This window comes from Podarcis vaucheri, assembly GCF_965113315.1.
Source record: "Podarcis vaucheri genome assembly, chromosome: 15".
In the NCBI taxonomy this organism is placed as follows: Eukaryota; Metazoa; Chordata; class Lepidosauria; order Squamata; family Lacertidae; genus Podarcis; species Podarcis vaucheri.
Window position 1 is genome coordinate 534,519 of NC_138753.1, and position 22,156 is coordinate 556,674.

At 50.9% G+C, this 22,156-nt stretch overlaps 2 protein-coding genes across 8 annotated transcripts; one reads left to right on the forward strand and one right to left on the reverse strand.

The window, feature by feature from the left end:
- The first annotated feature begins 457 nt into the window (after positions 1-457).
- Positions 458-14,050, forward strand: RAB34 (RAB34, member RAS oncogene family). 4 transcript variants are annotated; one of them, XM_082201938.1, is made up of 12 exons: positions 458-603; positions 2,402-2,460; positions 3,755-3,853; positions 5,190-5,281; positions 6,371-6,436; positions 7,506-7,607; positions 7,761-7,825; positions 9,210-9,261; positions 10,033-10,114; positions 10,796-10,886; positions 11,835-11,942; positions 13,206-14,050. In XM_082201938.1, exons 3-12 carry the CDS (start codon positions 3,800-3,802, stop codon positions 13,271-13,273), a joined length of 780 nt encoding a protein of 259 aa, XP_082058064.1. In that variant the 5' UTR covers positions 458-603; positions 2,402-2,460; positions 3,755-3,799; the 3' UTR covers positions 13,274-14,050. The 4 variants fall into 4 exon arrangements, with proteins under 4 accessions (XP_082058064.1, XP_082058066.1, XP_082058063.1 ...); XM_082201937.1 differs by lacking the exon at positions 458-603 and adding an exon at positions 1,025-1,467; XM_082201940.1 differs by lacking the exon at positions 2,402-2,460 and having other exon boundaries at positions 491-603.
- LOC309520310 (adenine phosphoribosyltransferase-like) lies at positions 12,549-21,464 on the reverse strand. 4 transcript variants are annotated; one of them, XM_082201982.1, is made up of 7 exons: positions 21,326-21,464; positions 19,165-19,322; positions 17,517-17,610; positions 16,568-16,714; positions 15,495-15,590; positions 15,175-15,348; positions 12,549-12,952 (listed from the first exon to the last, which is right to left on the reverse strand). In XM_082201982.1, the coding sequence occupies exons 2-6, from the start codon at positions 19,285-19,287 to the stop codon at positions 15,191-15,193; spliced, it is 618 nt and encodes a 205-aa protein (XP_082058108.1). In that variant the 5' UTR covers positions 19,288-19,322; positions 21,326-21,464; the 3' UTR covers positions 12,549-12,952; positions 15,175-15,190. The 4 variants fall into 4 exon arrangements, with proteins under 4 accessions (XP_082058108.1, XP_082058106.1, XP_082058107.1 ...); XM_082201980.1 differs by lacking the exon at positions 12,549-12,952 and having other exon boundaries at positions 14,814-15,348; XM_082201981.1 differs by lacking the exon at positions 12,549-12,952 and having other exon boundaries at positions 14,814-15,348; positions 19,165-19,350; positions 21,326-21,461.
- Positions 21,465-22,156: the final 692 nt, after the last annotated feature.

Here is a 22,156-nt window from a genome sequence, read left to right on the forward strand (position 1 = left end):
GCTACTGGAAGGAATTTTTTTATTATTTTATTTTGTTTTGTTTCGACTACGGCAGACCAACACGGCTACCTACCTGTAACTAGAAATTTGAGGGGGGGGGGGGGAGTTGTTCATCAGGCGCCTGAATCGCCACGGCGCAGGCGCCTGCCCGAAATCAAGAGGCAGGGAGTTCCAAAGGGCAGGCGAGGACCCGTCAAGCTCTTCGTTGCTTAGGCGAAGAGGCAAACTCGACTGGATCGCTCGCTTCCCGCCCGTGAAGCGCAAGAAGAAGGAAACCAAAGGGAAGAGCCGCCCTCAGCCCCGAGGGGCTTACAATCGGAAGGAGGGACAAGAGAAACGTCTTGCCAGGGGAACAGCTTAGAGCTGAGCCGGAATCCCACGGGATCTCCGGTGGAGTCCTCGTGAGAAACCGCGCGAGCATCTGAGCGTGTGCAGAGTGCAAACCTCGCCTCTCTGGAGTCTCCCTGCGAAGGCGGCTTCTTCGCCTCCGTCGGCGCCTGCAGGGGGCTCCGCCCGCCCCGCCGCCTCCTCCGCCCCCGTCGGGCTCTGAGTCACTAATCGGGAACAGATGCCTCCGGCCAGAGCCTCGCCTGGCTGCGGAAGGTAAGGGGGCGCACGGAGGGGGTGGGGAGAAGCCAGAGAGGCGGGGGCGCTGGGCAAACCGCCGAGGCCAGGTGGGTAGGGGAGCTGAGCCCCGGGACCTCTTTGCCCGCCCGGCCGTCGGCGAGGGCGCCCCTGAGGTTACGCAGAGCGCCTTGAGCGCAGGATAGGATGGATGACAAGGAGGAACGGGATGTTGGTGGCCTCCGGGAGCCCCGGCACCTATTTTGCTCGCCCTGCCGTCGTCGAGGGCGCCTCTGAGGTTGCGCAGAGCGCCTTGAGCAATGCAGGATGGGCGCAGAGGAGAGGAGAGGGTTGGCGGCACCTATTCTGTAGACGGCGAGGGCGCCTCTGAGGTTACGCAGAGCGCTTTAAGCAATGCAGGATAGGATGGATGACAAGGAGGAAAGGGGGTGTTCGTGGCTTCCGGGAGCCCCGGCACCTATTTTTCTCGCCCTGCCGTCGTCGAGGGCGCCTCTGAGGTTACGCAGAGCGCCTTGAGCAATACAGGATGGGCGCAGAGGAGAGGAGAGGGTTGGCGGCGCTTGTTCTGTGGACGGCGAGGGCGCTTCTGAGACTACGCAGAGCGCCTGGATCGGTGCGGGATGACCAAGAGGAGAGTCTCCGTGAGTCCCCGCACCTCTTCCTTCCCCGGGACCAGGTCCTCGGCGGGCTGCCCAGCCTCCGCCTGCGCCCGCCCCGTCTGGGCTGCAGGCGAACCTGGAAGGAGCGGGTGTCTCGCCATCCCGGGTCTCCTCCTCCTCCGCATCCCCTGGAATTTCCGGGGATCGGGTTACGCGACCCTCCTCCTCCTCCTCTCCGGCTGCAGACTTCCAGCGAGCGGGACCAGAGGCGACGGGGCGGGCGGTGAGTACCAGGCTCCCGGCTCCGCCATGCCTTCCTTGCCCGGGGCATTGCAAGCGCCCCCACCCTCTGCAAAAGGGGCCCCCCACCCTCTCCCTCTCCTCTCCCTCCTCCTCCCTGTCTTCGCCACGTCTTGCCCGCATCCAGGAGAGGTGCTGAGGCCTGCCGGGATGTCTGCTCCCTCCCTGGCTTAGGAGAAGAGTTGAAAAACAACAGACGGCTTTGATTTGGGGGGCGGAGGGGGGAGAGAAGGGGAAGGGCTCCTGGGCAGAGAAGCTTTTCTGCATCCAGAAGGCTCCCAGTGCAGTCCTGAAACTTTGGAGAGCCGCTGCTGCTGGTCAGAGACTCCTGAGCTAGCAGGCCAATGTGTCTTGACTCAGTAGGGAGTATCGTATGGAAAGGCATACAGCCACTTCTTCTGTGTCCCCATTTAAACCAGCCTTTAATCCAGAGCCAGGAAGACTAGAATCTTGGTTTATTTTTCAAAGGAGGGGCTATAGCTCAGTGGGAGAGCATCTCCTTTGCATGCAGAAGGTCCTGGATTCAAATTCTGCCAGCATTGCCAGGTAGCATTCCTGTCAAAAACCTTGAGGAGCTGCTGCCGATCAATGTAGACAGTATTGAGCCAGATGGACCAATGTATCTGACTCAGTAGCGAACATCCTATGATTTTCCCCCGCTCTCTCTCCTAATCTCCCTGCCTGGATCCAAACTCTCACAAGAGTTTTTCTTATTTTGTAAAATTTGTACACGCAGACTGGAAAACTTAGCGGCCTGCAGCAATTCCGTTGCACCCGCCTGCTGCCAGCCAGGACGCTTTCACCTGAGGCACTGTTTTGGGGTGCACCCTGGATTGTTTTATGGGTGCCCTGTATGAATGAGGCAAGTGGGTGCAGCACCATCATTTATTAATCTTTATCGATTTATATTCCCCCAGGGAGCTCAAGGTGGTTGGCATAGCCCTCCCCATTTTAACCCTCACGATAACCCTGCAAGGTAAGCTGGGTGAAGGGATGGTGTCTGAGCCAAAGGTACCCCGTAAGATGGGGGGGGTTGGCATTCAAATTAGATGCTCTGCAGCACTGACCCACAGCCCTTCCCAAACACCTGGAGGGCTCCAGGGTTCCCCCCCCCACCTACAAATCTAGGATTCTATTGCTCCCACCGGAAGCCCCATATTTCTTTTGGAGGTCTTTTCAGGGCCCCAAAGTGGGTCCCTCAAACATCAAGTATCAGGTAACGCAGAATATTTGGGGAAGAGTTTTTCAGCGATGGATAATGTGCATCTGGTCGGCCCCTGTGAGAACAGGATGCTAGACTAGACAAGCTCTTGGCCTGATCCAGCAATCTCTTGTTGTTGTTTAGTCATTTAGTCGTGTCCGACTCTTCATGACCCCTGGACCAGAGCACACCAGGCCCTCCTGTCTTCCACTGCCTCCCGCAGTTTGGTCAAACTCATGCTGGTCCCTTCGAGAACACTGTCCCACCATCTCGTCCTCTGTCGTCCCCTTCTCCTTGTGCCCTCCATCTTTCCCAAAATCAGGGTCTTTTCCAGGGGGTCTTCTCTTCTCATGAGGTGGCCAAAATATTGGACCCTCAGCTTCAGGATCTGTCTTTCCAGTAAGCACTCAGGGCTGATTTCCTTCAGAATGGAGAGGTTTGATCTTCTTGCAGTCCATGGGACTCTCAAGAGTCTCCTCCAACACCATAATTCAAAAGCATCAATTCTTCATGGATCACTGCCTTGCCATGGTGAAGGGGCTTGAATAACTCAGAGAAGCTATGAGCTATGCCGTGCAGAGCCACCCAAGATGGACAGGTCATAGTGGATAGTTTAGACCAAACATGATCCACCTGGAGCAGGAACCGGCAAGCCACTCCAGTATCCCTGCCAAGAAAACTCCATGGACAAAAACAGCAACTTCTTATGGAGGTCTATTGTGATAGCAGAACCTCCATGCCCAGGGACAGTCTACCTCTGAATACCAGGCCTTGGGAACAACTGGAGAGTTGCTGCTTGTGGGCCTCCCTTTGGGGGCTTGGCCGGCCACTGTGAGAGCAGGATACTGGCCTGGAGGGGCCATTGGCTGGTCCAGCGGGCTCTGTTCTTATGTCATCACTTCTAGATTTAGGATTTTTAAAAAGCAGGGAAATGACTGCAGTGAAAGGTCCCAGCGGCAAGGAGCTTACAGTCCCAAGTTTGAAACTGCCCCAAGGAGAAGAGCAAGGGGGGGGTCTGGCATGGACATTGCACTGCCCACTTTTCAGAAAATAAAATCTGTGCTTCCAGGTGGGAATATTGGACAGCTCTGCAGTCAAACCTCGAGTCCCGACGATGAATATCCTTGCCCCCGTCAGGCGGGACCGCGTCATTGCCGAACTGCCGCCGGTAAGGGGGCCAGGAGTCCTTGGAGGCAGGGGGCGGCGGGCACAGCTCAGCAGCAACACTTATGGTGTCAGAATTTCACTTTTTAGCATCAGGAGGGTTTTGCACCTGTGGCTCCGCCCCTTTCCCTCTGGCCCCGCCCACCACTGATCTTCGGCCCTCGGAAGGTTGCCAAGGAGACGGTGTGGCCCTTGATCTGAGAACGGTTCCCAAGTCCTGCTGGCATGCTCATTTCTCGCCCCTCTTTCTGCAAGCAAAAGAGAACGGAGGCGGGGAATGGCTCAGCCATGGAGCCAAATTGGGGGTGCTGGAATTTTGGGGTGCTTGCACCAGATTGGAGATTTTTGGTGGGGGCTGTATGTGTGTGCCTGGACAGAGAGTGGGGTGTGTGACCTGTATTTGAAGAGAAGGCCTTTTAAAGAATCATAGAGCTGTAGGGTCGGAAGGGACCCCACAGGGTCATCTAGCCCAACCCCAGTCCCCGTCCCCATGCAATATTCCCCGGATGTCCTGGGGGAAACGATCTGAAGCCCTTTTCAACTGGCCCACCAGCTCAAATCAGGGGGAGGACAATAATGAAAAAAAATCAGTCTCCTGGCCTGGGTTGGACTAGATGATCGTAGGGTTCCCTTTCGTCTCTGGTAGGGAGAAAACGGTGGAGGGGAAACCCTTTAAATTCCTTAAGAGCAGGGGTCAGCAAACTTTTTAAGCAGGGGGCCGGTCCACTGTCCCTCAGACTATGTTGGGGGCCGGACTATATTTTGAAAAAGAAAATGAACAAATTCCTATGCCCCACAAATAACCAAGAGATGCATTTTAAATAAAAGCACACATTCTACTCATGTAAAAACACGCTGATTCCCGGACCGTCCGTGGGCCGGATTGAGAAGTCAGTTGGGCCGGATCAGGCCCCCGGGTCTTAGTTTGGCTACCCATGCTCTTGAGCAGGCATAGGCAACCTTCGGCCCTCCAGCTGTTTTGGGACTACAACTCCCATCACCCCTAGCTAACAGGACCAGTGGTCAGGGATGATGGGAATTGTAGTCCAAAACATCTGGAGGGCCGAAGGTTGCCTATGCCTACTCAAGAGCATCAAAAACTTAGAGGTGTGCGTGTGTGTGTGTGTGTGTGTGGCTGCACAGGTGGCCTGGGAACTCAGTGGTTAGGGAAACTTTTCTTTAAAATGCACACAAACTTATTTGTTTCTTGTGGGTTTGTGCATGTGGTGCTGGCGGGAGTCTTTGCATTGGAAGAGCTGTTTGGGGCGCTGCAAGGAGCATACAGAATGGGGGCGTGTGGCAGTGCCGTAACTCCCCCCATTCCTCGTTTTCCTTCCCAGTGCTTCACCAAAGGGGCCGCGCTCCATTCCAGGACCTCCTTTCACCCCAAAGTGGTTGGGATGTGCCAGTCCCAGAGGACGGGGACTGTGGGGTGAGTATTTAACGCCAGAACATGAGAACACTGAACAAAGCTGAAGGTCGGAAGATTTGGGGTGGATAAAAGGAAGTCCTCCTTCACGCCGTGTGGAGTTAAACTGTGGAACTCCCTGCCACTTGGATGGCTTCAACAGAGGTTTGGACAAATTCCTGGAGGAGGTGAGGGCTATTGAGGGCTCCTTGCCAGGATGAGTTTGCTCTGCTTCTGAATACTAGTTGCTGGAAAAGAGGTGAGTCTTGTGTTCGAATCATGATTGTGGGTTTCCCTTTGGGGCATCTGGTTGGCTGCTGTGGGAGCAGGAGGCTGAACTAGATGGACCACTGGGCCTGATCCAGCAGCCAGGCAATTATTATGTTCTTATTTACGGAGACCCTTGTCTCCACCTTTAAAGACCATCGCCATGACCTTCTAGAGGCCAGATCCACAGATCAGTTAGGGGCACAGAAGTCTATTCCTTTTATCTCTCCTGAATCTCCTGCACAGAATCCTGCAAGGAGGGACTGGAAGGCCCATCTAGTCCAACCCTCAGAATGCAAACATCACAGCTGATTTGTCAGCATTTCCCTGCAAATTCCTCCTTCTGTACACATGTAGTTTTGTCTAACATGAATATTTTTGCACAGCGGTTTCCCCAAATAGAATGCAGCCTTGTATGTTATTTTTCACTGATGCCTGCATTCATATGCACCCTTTGCATCCTTGCACACTTTACTTCTCTGGAGAACTGCACTGAAAAATCCATGGGAAATGTGAATTTCTAAGGATAGCTGTGTTTTGCTTCCCATATTGTTTCAGAAACTGCAAGTCAGTTTGTATTTAAATGTGCAAGTCTCTTTCGCTATAGCATGACGAGAGAAGGAGAAAGACTTCTCTATCCGATTTTCGCCACCCCAGGGGTAATTTTACTCATCTCTATCACACTCCACCCCTTTTATCTCCCATCAGTCACCCTTTATCTTAGCTTAGATAAAAGCCCCCTGGCATTATGAACAGTTCCTATTTAGGCTAGTCTCTCGAGGCCTCCAATAATTCCGGCTACCTTTTTCCTAGACATTAACTCAGCCTTTCCCCCCTTCTCAACAGGTTTAAAATTTCCAAGATCATCGTAGTTGGTGACCTCTCTGTGGGGAAGACCTGCTTGATCAACCGGTAACTATGGGGGAATACCCAGGAGGATCGGGGCCCAAGTCTCGGAGAATCATGGGAATTGCTCAGGGTGCAGGGAACTGTAGCTCACGGATTTCAGCACCCTAAATGAATGGCAATGCCCAGGGGGCCCCACGGCTGTTTAGAGCACTTTAAATGTAAAGTGTGGATTTGACCCCCAAGTCCTTTTATGCCAGGATGACGAACCTGTGACTTTTGGCTGTCGGTACTCCCCACACACCCTAACTGTCCTTGGGTGTTTTTGCCTGGCTGCAAATGTCTCTCTGAACTGTGCAAAGGGACGCCTTCTAGAGGGTTACTGTTTTTCATGGGGAGGGGACAGAGGAGCACCCCCTCCATTTGCCAATGGACCTTTAAAGCCCTTTGTGGCTTAGGGCCCTTGTATCTACAGGACCGCCTCTCCTGGTCTGTCCCACAGAGGACCTTAAGGTCCATGAACAACCATAGTTTAGAGGTCCCAGGCCCTAAGGAAGTCAGACTATCCTCCACCAGGGCCAGGGCCTTCTCAGTGATGGCTCCAACCTGGTGGAATGCTCTGTCCCATGAGACCAGGGACCTGCAGGATTTAACCTCCTTCCATTGGGCCTGTAAGACAAAGCTATTCTGCCTGGGCTTTAATTTGAATTCAGCCTGATCTTTTATTTCCCTTCCCTTCCCTCCACCTCCCCTTTTATGAAGATCACCCGCTCTGAGACCCCACAGCTAATTCTCCCCTGATCTCCTCACTGTCCCAAGTAGGACCAATTCAGTCAGCTAACCCTGGGGATTATCTAAGGCTTATTTCCCCTAAATTGATTTTTGAATTTTATTGTTATTCATGTTTTTATACTGTATTTTATGCTGCTTTTATAATTGTTTTAAATTTGTTGTTAGCCGCCCTGAACCTGGTTTTTGAACTGGGAAGGGCGGGGTATAAATAAAAAAATATTATTATTATTAATCTTGAGCAGGAAGAGGCTGATGCAGAAGCCAACCCTCTCCTCCCTGACCTCTCCCTCCCTCCCTCTCTCTCTCTCTCTCTCTCTCTCTCTTTCTCTTTCCTTATCCTCAGCTTTTGCAAAGACACTTTCGACAAGAACTACAAAGCCACCATTGGGGTGGACTTCGAGATGGAGCGGTTTGAGGTGCTGGGAGTCCCCTTCAGCCTGCAGCTGTGAGTACCTGCAGCCCACCCACCCAGCCTGTCCGTCCTTTGGGGGGACCCCTCCCTTGGCCCCCTTCCTCAGTCATCCCCGCTACGCGGAGAAGCCCTGCTCTGGAGCTCTGCGGCACCTGCAGCCTAATGCCTTCCTTGCCTCCCTGCCAGGTGGGACACGGCCGGCCAGGAACGCTTCAAATGCATCGCCTCCACCTACTACCGTGGAGCTCAAGGTGAGACAATGCGATTATCAGGGGTTGGAGGGTCTGTCTGTCTGTCTGTCTGTCTGTGTCTCTCTTTGCAGCAGATAGCTCCCTGGAACACAGCTAGCAGTTGGGCAAGCAACCTTGAGGACTAGCTCCTTATGAGGGCTGTTAGGATATAGTTCTATTCCACCTTAAAAGGTCCATGACTGTTGTGTGTCACATGCCTGTTTACATTTCCAGCACAGTCTGCTGGGAACTTCGTTTGTATATTGCTTTTGCTATTGCTGTTTTGTTGGACACGAAGGGAAGCAGACATGTTTTTCCTTTGTTCCTGAACTATGCTGAATAAACGCCTGTAAATAATGCTTACACACGTCTCTGTCTGCCACTTCCGTTGTGAGGATTTGAAAGGGAAAAACTGGGATCCTCTTGGCGTTCTCCGTGGGTGGTGAAAAACTGCAGAAAGGAACCCTCTTTTGTGACCTCCAGGGTCCCATCCATGTGGGAAGTCGGTGTGTGACAATGAATATTTCTCGTTACTTGGTTGTGCTTGGACAGAGGCGAACGAATACGTTGTGACACCCGGGACAGGGCATCGCTATGTAGGGTGCACGTGCGGTGTCGCTACGTATGACGCATGCACCGTACATAGCGATGCCGCATATGTGCTGTACATAGCGGTTTGCCGGCGGCGCTGCTCCAGCGCTGTACAGATGGTGCTGGGATCTTCTGCTCAAGTGGCGCCAGTGGCAAACCGCTATGTGCAGCGCATGTGCAGCATTGTTATGTACAGCGCATGTGTGCGACGGCGCACATGCGCTGTACATAGCGGTTTGGTGGCGGCAGCAGGATCCTCTGCTCGCGGTTTCTATCCAAATGGGATTTTGGTTTTAAATGCAGTGTAAGGTAGTCTCTATGGGAGTGTATTGTATTTAATTATGGGGTGTCGAGTTTTAAGGGGGCTAACCAGGCTGGGATAGCTGGGAAAGCAGGCTTGTTGGTTTTTGAATGTCTGATGTAGATTTTTTCAATTTCGTTGTTCCGTATGGGACAATGATAATAAAGATTATCATATCGTAGATTATCGTATTGTATCCTCCACATGCGGCTGTGACAGAGTGATGGCTGCTCACGCCGCCGCGAGCCCCCACGGGGTGCCTTCTTATCACCCCCCCAACATGGCACCTGGGGCACACCGCCCCCCCCATTGTGATGCCACTGTGCTTGGGGGCTTACCTTTGGGTGAAAGTCCCCCATCCAGCATTTCCCAGAATTTACCATCTCAAGAACATCTAAGCCCTCCCTTTCCTCCAGACCTTGAACTGTCTAATTTTTTTTTGAGGGGGAAGGGGACTTAGAAAGGGGTCCCCTTTTCTCCTCCGTGACCCCAACTCTCCCCGCTTCTCCGCAGCCATCATCATCGTCTTTGACCTGAACGACGTGGCATCCCTGGGCCACACCAGGTGAGTTACCTGCTGAGTTCGCCGTCCCCAGCTGGCATCAAAGCTGTGCTGTCAACAGGGTGTGCGTGCGTGGCTGTGAGTTGTGCTGGATCGAGTCCCTGACTCAACTGATTCTAGAACCAAATTGCACCCGTGTGACCCTACTGCGATTCCTGCATTGCGGGGGGCTGGACTCGATGACGTTTTGGGGCTCCCTCACACCTCTGTGTGCAACGTCAAGAAATTAAAACAACCCCCTTCATTTTGGTACCTTCGACGCTTTGTGGGGAGGTCAGGGCCCCTCTCGGCCTCTATCCTACCTCACAAGGTGGTTGTGAGGATAAAACAGGGAGGAGCAGAACTCTGCACGCCCCCTGGAGCTCCTTGGATATCAACGCGATAGACAGATACTACACTTGATCTTAGCCAAAAGGCTGAGAAGCGAGAGTGAGAGCTCAGATTTTCTTTTACTGGGGAATGATCAGGAGCTCACCAAGTTAGTGGCTAAATATCTCTATTTGGTTTTTTGTTGCTGAAATACACTGCAGACGTCTGATCTCCCTGGAGACCAAGAGATGTGACAATAGACTGCTCTGCCTCCTTTCTTTTAGCAAATGTTTTGTGCCACTGGGGAAGTGGTATTTCTGTATTGATTTGTTTTGGATGTTGTATGTGATGCCAATAAAAGGTTTGATGATGATGATGATGATGGATAGCAAGATAAGGAAATAAATAATAGTAGAAGTGATAAATCCCACTCCTGGATTTCTCTCTCTGCCCAATCTGTTCCAGGCAGTGGCTGGCTGATGCCCTGAAGGAGAATGACCCTTCTAGCGCCATTCTCTTCCTCGTCGGCACCAAGAAGGATCTCAGCGTAAGTTGGGGAGAAAAGGAGAGAGGGAGACAGAGGGTGGGCTGTATCCTGCCTGCCCCACCTCCCTGCAGGACCCTCTGCCTTGTTCAGAAGGCATCTCCTGCGAACTCCGTTCAGGGCTCATTCATTGAAGCTGCACAAAGCCCTCCCTCCTCCAACCACTGGCCCTCCAGCCCAGGATCATTTGCATGGCACTGGGTTGGGCTGGAGGACCCCTGGAGGCCCCTTCCTCAATTCCATGATGCCCTGGGGGATGAGGCTACTGATTCATGGAGGGTCTTCACAAGGGCTTACAGGGAACAGGCACAGCCAAAACTCTTTCTACCTGCCCCCCGACTTGCCACTCCCCCGCTTTGCTTCCAGGGTAATCCTGGCAACTTGATCGAAACCTGGATCCCGTTGGATCAGCCCAGTTCAGGATCCAGCCCAATCCAGCCCGGTTATTTATCATTAAGGGGGCAAGGAAAGAGGACACTTCCACAAACCTTATACTCTCTCAGCCACAGCGCCGTCTTTGTGATTGGTGCTTCGCAAGGGGGTAGCTCTCTGCCCCAAACAGCTTCCAATCTGAAACTCACCCTGGAGGGAAGTGGAGGCAGGGAAGAAGTGCTCCTAGCTGGGTTCCTGGAGCTCCTGCCGCTGTCCTTCCTTCCTCCTGAGCCCTTCCCTTCCCTCTCACAGTCTCCGGCGCAGTACAGCCTCATCGAGAGGGAAGCTCTCAAGGTGGCCAAGGAAATGGAGGCCGAATATTGGGCTGTCTCCTCGCTCACAGGTAAGTTTCTCTTTTGCACAGCGACTCTGTTCTCGGTTGAAATGCTTCCGACTACCTGTGGCTGGAGGCTGCAGGAGGGGAGAGTTGCCATTGTGCTCGAATAAACCATAATAAACCTCCTCCTTCGTGTGCCTCCTCCTCAAGCAGTCCGGAGGGTGGCAACACGAGAACGGGGCCTTCTTTGCAGTGGCTCCCCGACTGTGGAATGCTCTCCCCAGGGAAGTTCACTTGGCACCTTCATTATATAGTCATACCTCGGATTACAGACGCTTCAGGTTGCATTTTTTTGGGGTGCGGACCGCTGAAACCCGGAAGTACCAGAACGGGTTACTTCCGGGTTTCGGCGGTAACGCATGCGCAGAAGTGCTAAACCGTGCTTTGTGCATGCACAGAAGCGCCAATTTGCAACCGGCGCGTGCACAGACGCGCCCCTGCGGGTTGCGAACGTGCATCCCGCACGGATCACGTTCGCAAACCGAGCGTCCACTGTACACCTTTAGTTGCCAGGGGAAAAGTTCCTTTTTAACCAGGCCTTTGGTTGATCTGATTGACATCCTATACCCTTTTAAAATGTGGCTCTTTTGCAGGGCGGTGTTTTTGTTTGGATTTTATATATTGTGATTTTTTCTGTGAACCGCCCTGAGACCTCCAGGTTTAGGGTGGTATATAAATTCAATAAATAATAATAATAATTAAAAACAAAACACCTGGCTGGCCCATGTGAGAACAGGAGGCTGGACTAGATGGGCCACAGGCCTTATCCAGCAGGAGGGTATATTTCTGAATGCAGAGTCTGGTTAACCTGTGGAACTCACTTCCACAGGAGACAACGATGGCCACCAACTTAATGGGCTTTAAAAGAGGATTAGGCAAATTTATGGAGGAGGAGAGGGCAGTCTATGGTATTTAAGAAAATGGTATCACCCCCCGCACCCCCCCTCCCCACAGGTGAGAATGTGCGGGAATTCTTTTTCCGGGTTGCAGCACTGACCTTCGAGGGCAGCGTGATGGCAGAGCTGGAGAGGAGCAGCGCAAGAAGGATTGGCGACGTCGTGCGTAAGTGTGCCCCTCGCCACATGCGTCCAGCTGGCCTCATAGCGGGCAAGAACTTCAAACAGCCCCCCACCCCCCAGTTTCCACAGAGGCAGCCCCACTTCTGCCCCAGAACCAGCTTGGTGCTGTCCGGACCTTTGTAAATGGAACTGTGTATATTCAACACTTTAAAAAACCCAAAGCATGGTGCAGAATTTCGGTATAAATTCTGCCCTGGGAAAAAGCCACATTCTTCCGCCAACAAAAGTTATGCAAGCAGAGCAGATCTCCACTGACTCTTGCAAAAGTCCTTGCACTGCCCGTCTTGTTTCCGTTCCCTGCGTTTTAATAGATGGGTTCATTCTGTTTTGGTTCTGCGTTTGCATTTTGTCTGCCTTGCTTTAATTTGTCTGAGCTGCCTTGAGCCGCAGTCCAGGGGAAAAGATAGGATACAAATAAATCTAATGATAATTTATTATTGCAAAATTTACTGTGTTTGAATATAATTTGTAGAGGTGCTTCTACTGTGCTTTTTTTGGTTCATTGAAGTCATTCTGTTTTTAGAGCTGCTGTGCTGTGCTGCTGCTTTTTAATCTTTGAGGGCTCTGTGCTATAAAGCAGTTTCTAAGCTTGTTAAATAATAATGTTTTCATTTTTAGTGTATTTCTTTATATCCTGCTTTTTCCCAAGCAGGAACTCAAGGCAGCTTACACAAAGCAAAACAACGCAGACAGGATATAAAAAACTGAAAAGATCTATAAGCTAATCATTAAGATAACAATAGCAATACCTCTCAAGTCCCCTCTCTGCCACGGCCCACCATGTTTCTCACTGCATCTTCATAAGGACTAGAAACTTGTTTGCTTCATAGAAACTGAGGATTCTTGGGAAGCTTCCCTGTTTTGTCGTATTTCAATAAACACACAGCTCTGCTGATGGATGGTGACAGGCAGAGTTTAGCCAATGAGAATGGGATGGGGGGCGAGCGCCGTGTCGCCAAGGTTACGGCTGCCTCTTCCCAGCGATCCACAGTTCTGCAAGCCAAGCAAATTTGCGTGATTTGCCGCAAAGTTTATTTGCACCGCACATCGGCAGGTATTTTTTTATTTTTTTATTAAATAATTGGTAAAGATGGGTTCGTTTTCAGGGTTTGTTGCAAAGCTTAGAGCTTGTGCATTTGTTTTGTTTTTATCCTGCACATTTTGCCTGTACCTTCACAAGGACTAGAAACTTGTTTTGTTCATAGAGGCTGAGGTTTTCCAGGATTTTTCGCTCTGCCTCTTTCAGGGATCCACAGCGACGAGCGGGACCTTTACCTGACCGAGAAGCGTCGGAGAGCGAAATGTTGCCAGTGACGCAAGTTGGGGGAAGGAATTTCACCGGCCTGAACATTTGCACTGAACTTATTTCTATACCAAAGAAAAGTGTTGCTGTTTTTTAATGATTTTTTTTAAAGAAAAGAACAGATTGCCTCATATTTAGGACCATCACAAGCTGCTTTGTACTAAGTCGAGCCATCACTCCATCTAGCTCAGAATTGTCTGCACCGACTGGCAGCAGTGGCTCTCCGGGATTTGAGGCAGAAGACACACACCCCCAGCCCCACCTGGGCTTGCTGCCGCGGACTGAGCCTGGGATCATTTTCCATGCAGAAAGCAGGTGCTCTAACCACTGAGCAGTATGTCATTCCTGCATTGGAAAGGGTTAGACTAGATGACTCTTGGAGCTCCCTTCCAACTCTACAATTGATCCTCTTCCCTGGGTGAAGCTGGTCTGTTTTTCTGCCCCCAGAGCTCTCCCACCCCCAGATATTTCTGCCCTCTTGGCTTCTTGTGGGGCAGCCCAGGAAGAGAATAATCAGACGTTTCTACATTCATTTCTACATTCGATGGGTTCCTTCGCCACAACCGTTTCCTGTTGGTGACATCAATTCCTGTGCCAGGACATGTAAGATAGTGCCCTGGTTCTGGTGTCATGAGACATGTCCCACCCCATTGGGCACAAAGACCCCCTTGTCCCCCCCCCAAAAAAACCCCTATTGCAGACAGCAGTCATTAACCAAAGCACCTCTGGTCTCCCGGTACGAATCGCATTCGGTCATAATAAAAGTTGAAATGTTGTGCTTTTTGTAACTGTTGCCTTGAATGTGCGTTGATGGGGTTGGCCAGCAGCGGGGTGTCATTTCAGCCTGGGGGGGCACATTGCCTTCTGGGGGACTTCCTGGGGGCCAAGGGCAGGCCCTGAGGCAAAGAGTGCTTGGGCCCCAAGGAATGTGATGGAGTCTCACAGCGGCCAAATGCCCCCTAGGAACCTACCAATCAAGATAGACTACCTCTAAACCTGGAGGTTCCTTAGGGATGTCAGCGGAGTCCGCTGCATCAGGCCAGGGGCCCATCTAGCCCAGCCTCCTGTTCCCACAGTGGCCAACCAGATGCCTCAAAGGGAAACCAACAAGCGAGATTCGAACCCAAGAGCAGCACTCTCCCCTCCCCTGGTTTCAGAAGAATTGCTGCCTCCGGTAGCCATCGAAAGCCCTCTCCTCCTCCATGAATTTGTCCAATCTTCTTTTGAAGCCATCTAGTTTGGTGGCCATGCCTGCCTCCTGTGGCAGGGAGTTTCACAGTCTAACCCTGTGCTGTGTGAAAGGGCTGAACCCCTCCTGAACCTTCCAACAAGAACAGGTGTGACTAACTTAGGTCCAGTGTGTCTTTGGGTAGAACTTGGTTGGAGGGGGAACTGTGGCCCTCCAGGCATCTCTGTGTGGCCCCAGGACCATGCAGGGGGTTGGACTAGATGACCCTTGGTGTCCCTTCCTGCGCTACAATTCCATAACACCCTCCTCTCCCCACAACATTCCCCTCTCCTCTCTGCACCTCAGGTCCTCCACCCAAGACCTCAGTGTGTGTATTTTTAATGCAACATGGAGCACTTTGTACATCAACGCTATCAAAGTTTAGCCGCGATTACAGTGGGTTGGGATGGATGACCCTTGGGGTCCCTTCGAACTCGGATTCTAAGTTTCACCGATTCAGCGGGTGGTTTATTAACTACACCGTGGCAGAAGAACACGGAGAAGGAACCTTTTTTCTGATGGAGTGCCAGATAAGCTGGAAGGCACGCAGGCAAGATTCCCAAACTGGTCTGGAGTTACGAGCTTGCAAGATCCCGGAGGTTAATGGCCCGGGAAGCAGGCGGAGTTTGCCACTATTGGGACGCCACAGGCCTCTGCGGGAAGCCTTTGGGGCCGTGCATATACCTGTGTGCCTTCCTCCCTACTGTGGTCCTTGGTTGGGGTTGAAGGCCTGGAAGGAGTCCAGCTGGTGAGCGTTGAACTGGGGCATCAGTTTGGGGGGCACACAATGCGCCCACTTGTAGTGGTCTTTCAGCCAGAGCCCGCCCTCGCTGTCCTCCACGCAGATGGCGGCGATGCCTGCAGGCAAGGTTCGGGGAAAGGCAGCGATCACCGACAGCTTCAGAGCCAGGGTAGACTACTCCTGCAGCTGGAGGCTCCACCAACCTCTATCGCTGCTAGGAATGCCAAGGGGGCCAAGCTCGGCCGTCTGCTCACTGACCCACCTGCCACTAGGCCGCCTTGTTCCTCCACCAGGCGGATGGCGCTCCGCATCGTCCCCCCGGTCTCGACCCACTGGTCCACCAGCAAGACATGAAGGCCTGGTCAGAAAGGGGGCAGAGGGCAAGGTGGGGTTAGTGTGCCAAGTTCCACCCCACCCCGCTCCTCACCTGAGAGGTTAAAAAAATATGTGGATCTGGAGCAATAGGTAGGAAACCTCAGTGCTGGATCAGGCCCAAGGGGGCCCAAGCGTGGGGTTGCCACATGGCAAAAAGAGCAGCTTGGGGAAATGTTGGAAAACCGGCAAAACGTCCGGGATTTTGAGGTTGATTGCCAACAACTTTTGAGTTTCATTTCCCAGAAAAAGCTCCGATACTTTGCGTTTGCTGGAAAAAAATCTTTTCCGTCCTGAGTTTTTACTTCTAGAAATACAGCAACCCTGCCCAATGGGAGGCCCACAAGCTGCTCCTGAGCACAATTCTCCAGTGCCTGTATTCACAGGTAGACTGCTGCTAGACATGGAGGTTCTGCAATCACAATAGACCTCCATAAGAAGAATCCGGATGGATCAGTCCGGCCTCCTGTTCTCACAGGGGCCAACCTGCAGTTTCTAGCAACTGGTATCCAGAGGGGTTTCCGCCTCGGACAGGGGAGGAACCTACTTATTAGCCATTTTTAGCATTCACCTCCATTAATTTGTATTTATAAGTGCAGCAGAAGATCCTGCCCACAGGCAGGAACTCAGAGCAACTGCAAAACTCTTCCCTCCTGCGCCCGCAAAGGCATTTACTGCCTCTGATGGAGGAGGGCGTAGATGGACCCCAGCTCCTGTCAATTCCAGTGGCCAGCAAGCTCAATGGTTAGTGGTGATGGGTACCCAGCCCTGACCCTGTCTCTCTGTGTGTAGACATCAGTTCCTTTGGGGAGGGAGAACTGAACAAGGGGAAATTCTTATTTCAGGAAGTTTTAAATGTTTGACGTTGAATTATGTACTGGAAGCCGCCCAGAGTGACTGGGGACACCCAGCCAGATGGGTGGGGATATAAATAATAAAATTATTATTATTATCTCTGCTCACCTGGCGAGATGGCGTCAGCCCGCATCTCCATCACCTTCTCACGAGCCTGGTAGTCCTTGTAAGGCTTCGAGAGAGTTTTCACGCACAGGTGCCCGGCTTTGCGTATGGCCAAAAAGCCCTTCTGGAGGGTGTGGGCGATGGCAGCGCCTGAGGGCGAGTTGAGAAGGGCAAAGGGGTGCCCCCCTGAATCGTGAGTTGCCACGCCATGCCCTCCCTAACCCCAGCCCCAAATTGATTCATTTTGTTTTCACCAAACTTATCCCCAGGGTTCAACCCTGCTTGGAAAATACTCCAGCGTCCTTTGCCATCATATTAAGAATGCAAAATAAAATAATAAAATTCCTTCCAGTAGCACCTTAGAGACCAACTAAGTTAGTTATTGGTACCAATAACTAACTTAGTTGGTCTCTAAGGTCCTACTGGAAGGAATTATTTTGTTTTGTTTTGTTTTGTTTAACTACGGCAGACCAACACGGCTACCTACCTGTAACTGGGAATGCAGAATAGGTTTGCTGGAGAGGGAATGCCCTCTGCATGTGCTCAGAGGCATTTTAGGAACATAAGAACAACAGAGGAGTCCTGCTGGATCGGGCCAAAGGGGACCCACCTAGTCTGGCAGGCTGTTCTCATAACCAGACGCCCCAAAGGGAAACTTGCAAGAAAAATCTGAGCACAGGAGTCCTTTCTCCTCCTGTAGTTCCCAGCAACTGATTTTCAGAAGCATTACTGCCTTTGACTAGGGAGGCAGAGCGCAGCCATTGCGGCTAGGAGCCATCGATAGCCCTCTCCTCCTCCGTGGCTTTGCCCAATGCACTTTTTAAGCAATCCAGGTCAGTGGCCATCCCTGTGGCAGGGAGTTCCACAGCTGAACTCTCCACTGCATCTCTTATCCCTTGGATCGCTTCTGCATTGCTCTTTGCTCTCCGGCCAAGCCAAGCCCCCGACTCACCTAGGATGAAGCCCATTGCGTCAATGCCGGCAACCAGGTCGATAGGGTCACCCCGAAAGGTTTGCAGGAGATCTTCCACGCAGTCCTGCAAGGCCTGGCGAGATCAGAGAGGGAGGGAGAGTGACCGGGGGAGCGTCAAGGGGCTCACAAATCTTCCCTTCTAATGGGAGCTTCCAGTTGCCATTCTAATTCTGTGTATTCCCAATATCAATGCTTATCATTAATCTCTATTATTACTATATCCCTAAAGATAAGGTCAGAGTCGTTTTATACGCAACAGCGGCCATAAGAGTATTTGTGGCCAGAAACTGGAAGAGCAAGGAGACTCCCTCAATGTCAGAGTGGCAAATTAAATTCTGTGAATATATTGAACGAGCCAAGATGACAGCGTCAGTTAGAATGCGATCAAAACAAGAATTAAGAAAGGAATGGTAGTGTAAATCTTTGGATAAGTACTGATTGAGTTCATTAAGCTAAGATGCAATGATTCTAGAACAGAGGATTGATTAATGTGATGAATAAATATGAACACGACGACAGAGTTTTAATGTAGCGAGAAGGACATTGTGCAAGTGGGTGAGGGAAATCACATGGATATTTGGATAAAAGGTGAATGGGGTATAGGGATAGATGTGGGGAATCCGTACATTTAATCTATGTTATGCACAGTGCTGAAATTGTACAGTAACTAACGTGTAATATGAATTTAATAAATAAATAAAGATGTCAGGAAATCTCTACTTTTACGGTACTATTTTGCTGTTGTTAATGTGTGTATGTAATTTTTTCATTTATTCTGGGAGCCTTTTTTCCCCAGCAGCTCCATGGTAAATCTAGCAATGGGAAATTTCTCCGCTGCCTGCTTTCCCTTGACGCCCTAAGTCAGGGGCCAGCAACCTTTTTCAGCCGTGGGCCGGTCCACTGTCCCTCAGACCTTGTGGGGGGCCGGACTATATTTTGGAAAAAAATAATAATGAACGAATTCCTATGCCCCACAAATAACCCAGACATGCATTTTAAATAAAAGGACACATTCTACTTATGTAAAAACACCAGGCAGGGTCCACAAATAACCCAGAGATGCATTTTAAATAAAAGGACACTTTCTACTCATGTAAAAACATGCTGATTCCTGGACCGTCTGTAGGCCAGATTGAGAAGGCATTTGGGCCGGATCTGGCCCCCGGGCCTTAGTTTGCCTACCCCTTTCCCTAAGCACAGGCTTATTTTGTTTAATGGTTAATCTGGCCCTGACAACAGCCCTGTGAAGTAGGTGAGGCTGAGGGTCGCACCCAGGGAGAGTTTCATGGCTGAGTAGGGATTTGAGTCCTGGTCCCTCCCAGGTCCCAAGATAAGGCTCTAACCACTACACCGCACTGCCTCTTGTCTTCTCCCATCTCCCACCTGAGAAAAGCCCGGTTCCACACCAGGCTCTCACCTTACAAAAAGCTACTTCTGTCCATTCACTCCCACCCCCCACACTGTAATGCACCACCTCAGCTCCTAACCACAGAATCTGTAGAGTTGGAAAGGGCTCTGTGGGTCATCTAGTCCAACCCCGCAGCACAATGCGGGGCTCAAACCTGCAACCCTGAGATGAAGAGTCTCCTGCTCTACTGACTGAGCTATCCTGCGGTCCATCAGATACCTGGGGGTGGCAGTAGAGGCGGGAGGGGTCCAGCCAGGCGAAGCTGGGGCCTTTGACGTTGGGGGCCATCAGCCCCAAATACCAGCCCTGCTCTCGTGGGTCGGGGACGTGTTTCAGATCCATGGAGACGTGGTTAGGGTCAGCAGATGGAGGAGAAGCTGTAAGGGAAGGTGGGTGGGTAGGGGGCTGGAGAAGAATACATGCAAAGGGATGCTTTCTATCGCAAGGTTCCTCGAGAGTCACCAGAAATCTTGCACCAATTGGAGCAGACTCTTCCACATTTCCTTGTGAGCTGCCTTTCCAGAGGTAAACCATGTGTCGAAAAGGCTTCGCAGTTCCCTCTAACGGCTGCAAATGCACATTTAAGCATCACTAAGAGCATCTCAGTAAGTCAATAATAATAATAATAATAATAATAATAATAATAATAATAATAATTTATTTATACCCTGCCCTCCCCAGCCAAGACTGGGCTAGGGCAGCTAACACCAGATATAAAACAATTGCTTGAAATACAACTTTAAAAACAAGATTAATACAAAATACAACAGAATAAAACGATCCCCGCACAGGGAACAATAAAGGGATAGAACTGACCTTCACAAGGACTAGAATATTTCTTGCTAGGAGTATCTGATTTGCATGCAGAAGGCTCCACATCTCCAAGTCTGCAGAGCTGCCTGAAACCCTGGAGAGCTTCTGCCAGTCAGTGCGAACAATATGGGGCTAGACAGACCCAACACTCTGACTCACTCTGGGGCAGCTTCCTATTTCTTTTTGGGGAAAGTGACCATTATGCAGAATCATGATGACTAGAATATTTCTTTGGGGGACTCAATGGCAGAACAAGAGGTCCACATTCTGGCTCAGGGCTGTAATGACCACCTTACTGAGCAATTCATCCTGATTCGCTTGTGGGGACGTTGCAGCAAAACAAGAATTACTTATTTATTTCTTAACAGTTACCTATCAGTTTATTGGGGGGGGGGGGTTGAAGCCCTCAGAGCAGTTTACAAAAGAGCTAAAACGATAACATTAAGTTGATGGACTGTGCCGAAATGGCAAAATTAACTGGGAAACTTGGGAATCAAGAAGACAAGAGTTTTTTTAAAAAAGAATGGGAAATGTTTATAATGTATATACAAAATAATTGTAAACAGGTCAAGACATTAGCAGGATTTTAAATACACTTGTAATGTAACAGAATGTATAGATAACTTAGGAAGATGAAAAATGGGAGAAGTATTGATAAGGATTTGAAAATAGAATCAAATTGTACTGCTTTTTGATGGATGGATGGATGGATGGATGGATGGATGGATGGATGGATGGACATTTATTCATATATATTTGAAAATCAAATACAAAGATTACTAAAAAAATACTGGGAAAAACCAATAGCATTATAAATCAGAAAAATTAACAGCAACAACAATAATTTAAAGCTTTCATAAAGTTAAAACAACAGTAGACTGAAAAGAGATTAAGACTTGCCTCAACTTTCTAAACAGCTGGGTAGTCTTGTCTGAAGAAAAGTAGGTTTAGCAGGCTTGGCCAAAAAGAGGACGGTGAAAAGGTATCAACAGGCAGGGAGTTCCAACGTTTAGGTGCTGCCATAGAATTGTGGAGTTGGAAGGGGGGCATCTAGCCCAACCCCCTAAAATGCAGGAACTTTCGGCCCAACATGGGGCTCGAACCCGTGACCCCGAGGTGAAGTGTCCCCCGCTCTGCTGACGACAGCGCTATCCCAGCAGAGTTATCGCACCCTTCCCAGCCTGTCACGCCCGACCCCTTTCCTTCCTCCTTGCAAAAACAGTCCAGTCTTTCCAGGGAAGCAAAATGGTTGTGCAAGAACCCCACCCATCCCCAAACCGCCCTAGAATCCCTCCAGCTGAATTTGCTGGGATGAGCTGGAATCCTGCGTGGAAACAGCAACAGTCTGGAAGTTTGGCGTGGATTTCTTAAAGGAGGAATCAAATGTGGGCTGGATCCTGTTCCGTCCTTGCCTGTGGGTCTCTGCTCTCCGAAATAAATACATAAATGCCCACCCCAATAAACCCTACATTTCTCAAACGTCAGAGGCAGCCCCAGAATTTCCCTGGGGGGAGAAAACACCCCACAGCACACTAATTCCCATTCCCCCATGTGGTGTGCCCAGTACCTGGGAGAGGAGATCTGATCTTTGCCTCTTCCCAGGCCTCTTCCAGACAGACGGACACTCAGGAGGTGCTTTTTCCTGGGAGGCCAAAGGTGCTACTGGATCCAAGCAGAGGGACGGAGGGAGGGCCTTGGTCCACGGACAGTGACAGCTGGGGAAGCCCAACCCCTGCCTGGCCAGGGTCCAGACTCCAGGGCCAGCTCTGGCCTCACAGTTAAAGCTATTCACAATTCATTCGCCATGAGGAGCCCAGGAGGGGGAGAAAACAACAAGGGAGGTGCAGAGAAGCAGCGGAACAAGAGTAGGGCTCAATCCAGTTCGTTGGGAGGCTTGCAACAAACGCGCTTTCCTCAAAAGATCAGACTTCTTTGTGATAAGGAAAAGCACCGGATAAATGCTGCCAGCCAGTGTTGGCAGCATGGAGACAGATGGAGCAATGCTTTGGCTCAGGAGAAGGCAGTGCCCCATGCCCCAGAGGAAACCCACCAGCTGGTTTCCTCGTTTCGGATGTGGGGCAAATCCTGCTTCAGCAAGGCTGAAGTCATCCGAAGTCTTGTATCTAGATTAAGGGAAGTGATAAAGGTAAAGGGACCCTTGACCGTTAGGTCCAGTCGTGACCGACTCTGGGGTTGCGGCGCTCATCTAGCTTTATTGACCGAGGGAGCTTCTGGGTCATGTGGCCAGCATGACGAAGCTGCTTCTGGCGAACCAGAGCAGCGCATGGAAACGCTGTTTACCTTCCCGCCGGAGCGGGAACCTATTTGTCTACTTGCTTTCGAACTGCTAGGTTGGCAGGAGCAGGGACCGAGCAACGGGAGCTCACCCTGTCGCAGG

Coding starts and splice junctions, on each gene's coding strand:
- LOC309520310 (XM_082201982.1), bottom strand. CDS start 19,287: ATGGATCTGAAACACGTCCCCGACCCACGAGAGCAGGGCTGGTATTTG. Junction 16,715..17,516: donor CGCAATGGGCTTCATCCTAG/GTGAGTCGGGGG, acceptor ACTCGCCCTCAG/GCGCTGCCATCGCCCACACC. Junction 15,591..16,567: donor GGCTGACGCCATCTCGCCAG/GTGAGCAGAGAT, acceptor CTTTCTGACCAG/GCCTTCATGTCTTGCTGGTG.
- RAB34 (XM_082201938.1), top strand. CDS start 3,800: ATGAATATCCTTGCCCCCGTCAGGCGGGACCGCGTCATTGCCGAACTG. Junction 3,854..5,189: donor TCATTGCCGAACTGCCGCCG/GTAAGGGGGCCA, acceptor TTTCCTTCCCAG/TGCTTCACCAAAGGGGCCGC. Junction 9,262..10,032: donor GCATCCCTGGGCCACACCAG/GTGAGTTACCTG, acceptor AATCTGTTCCAG/GCAGTGGCTGGCTGATGCCC.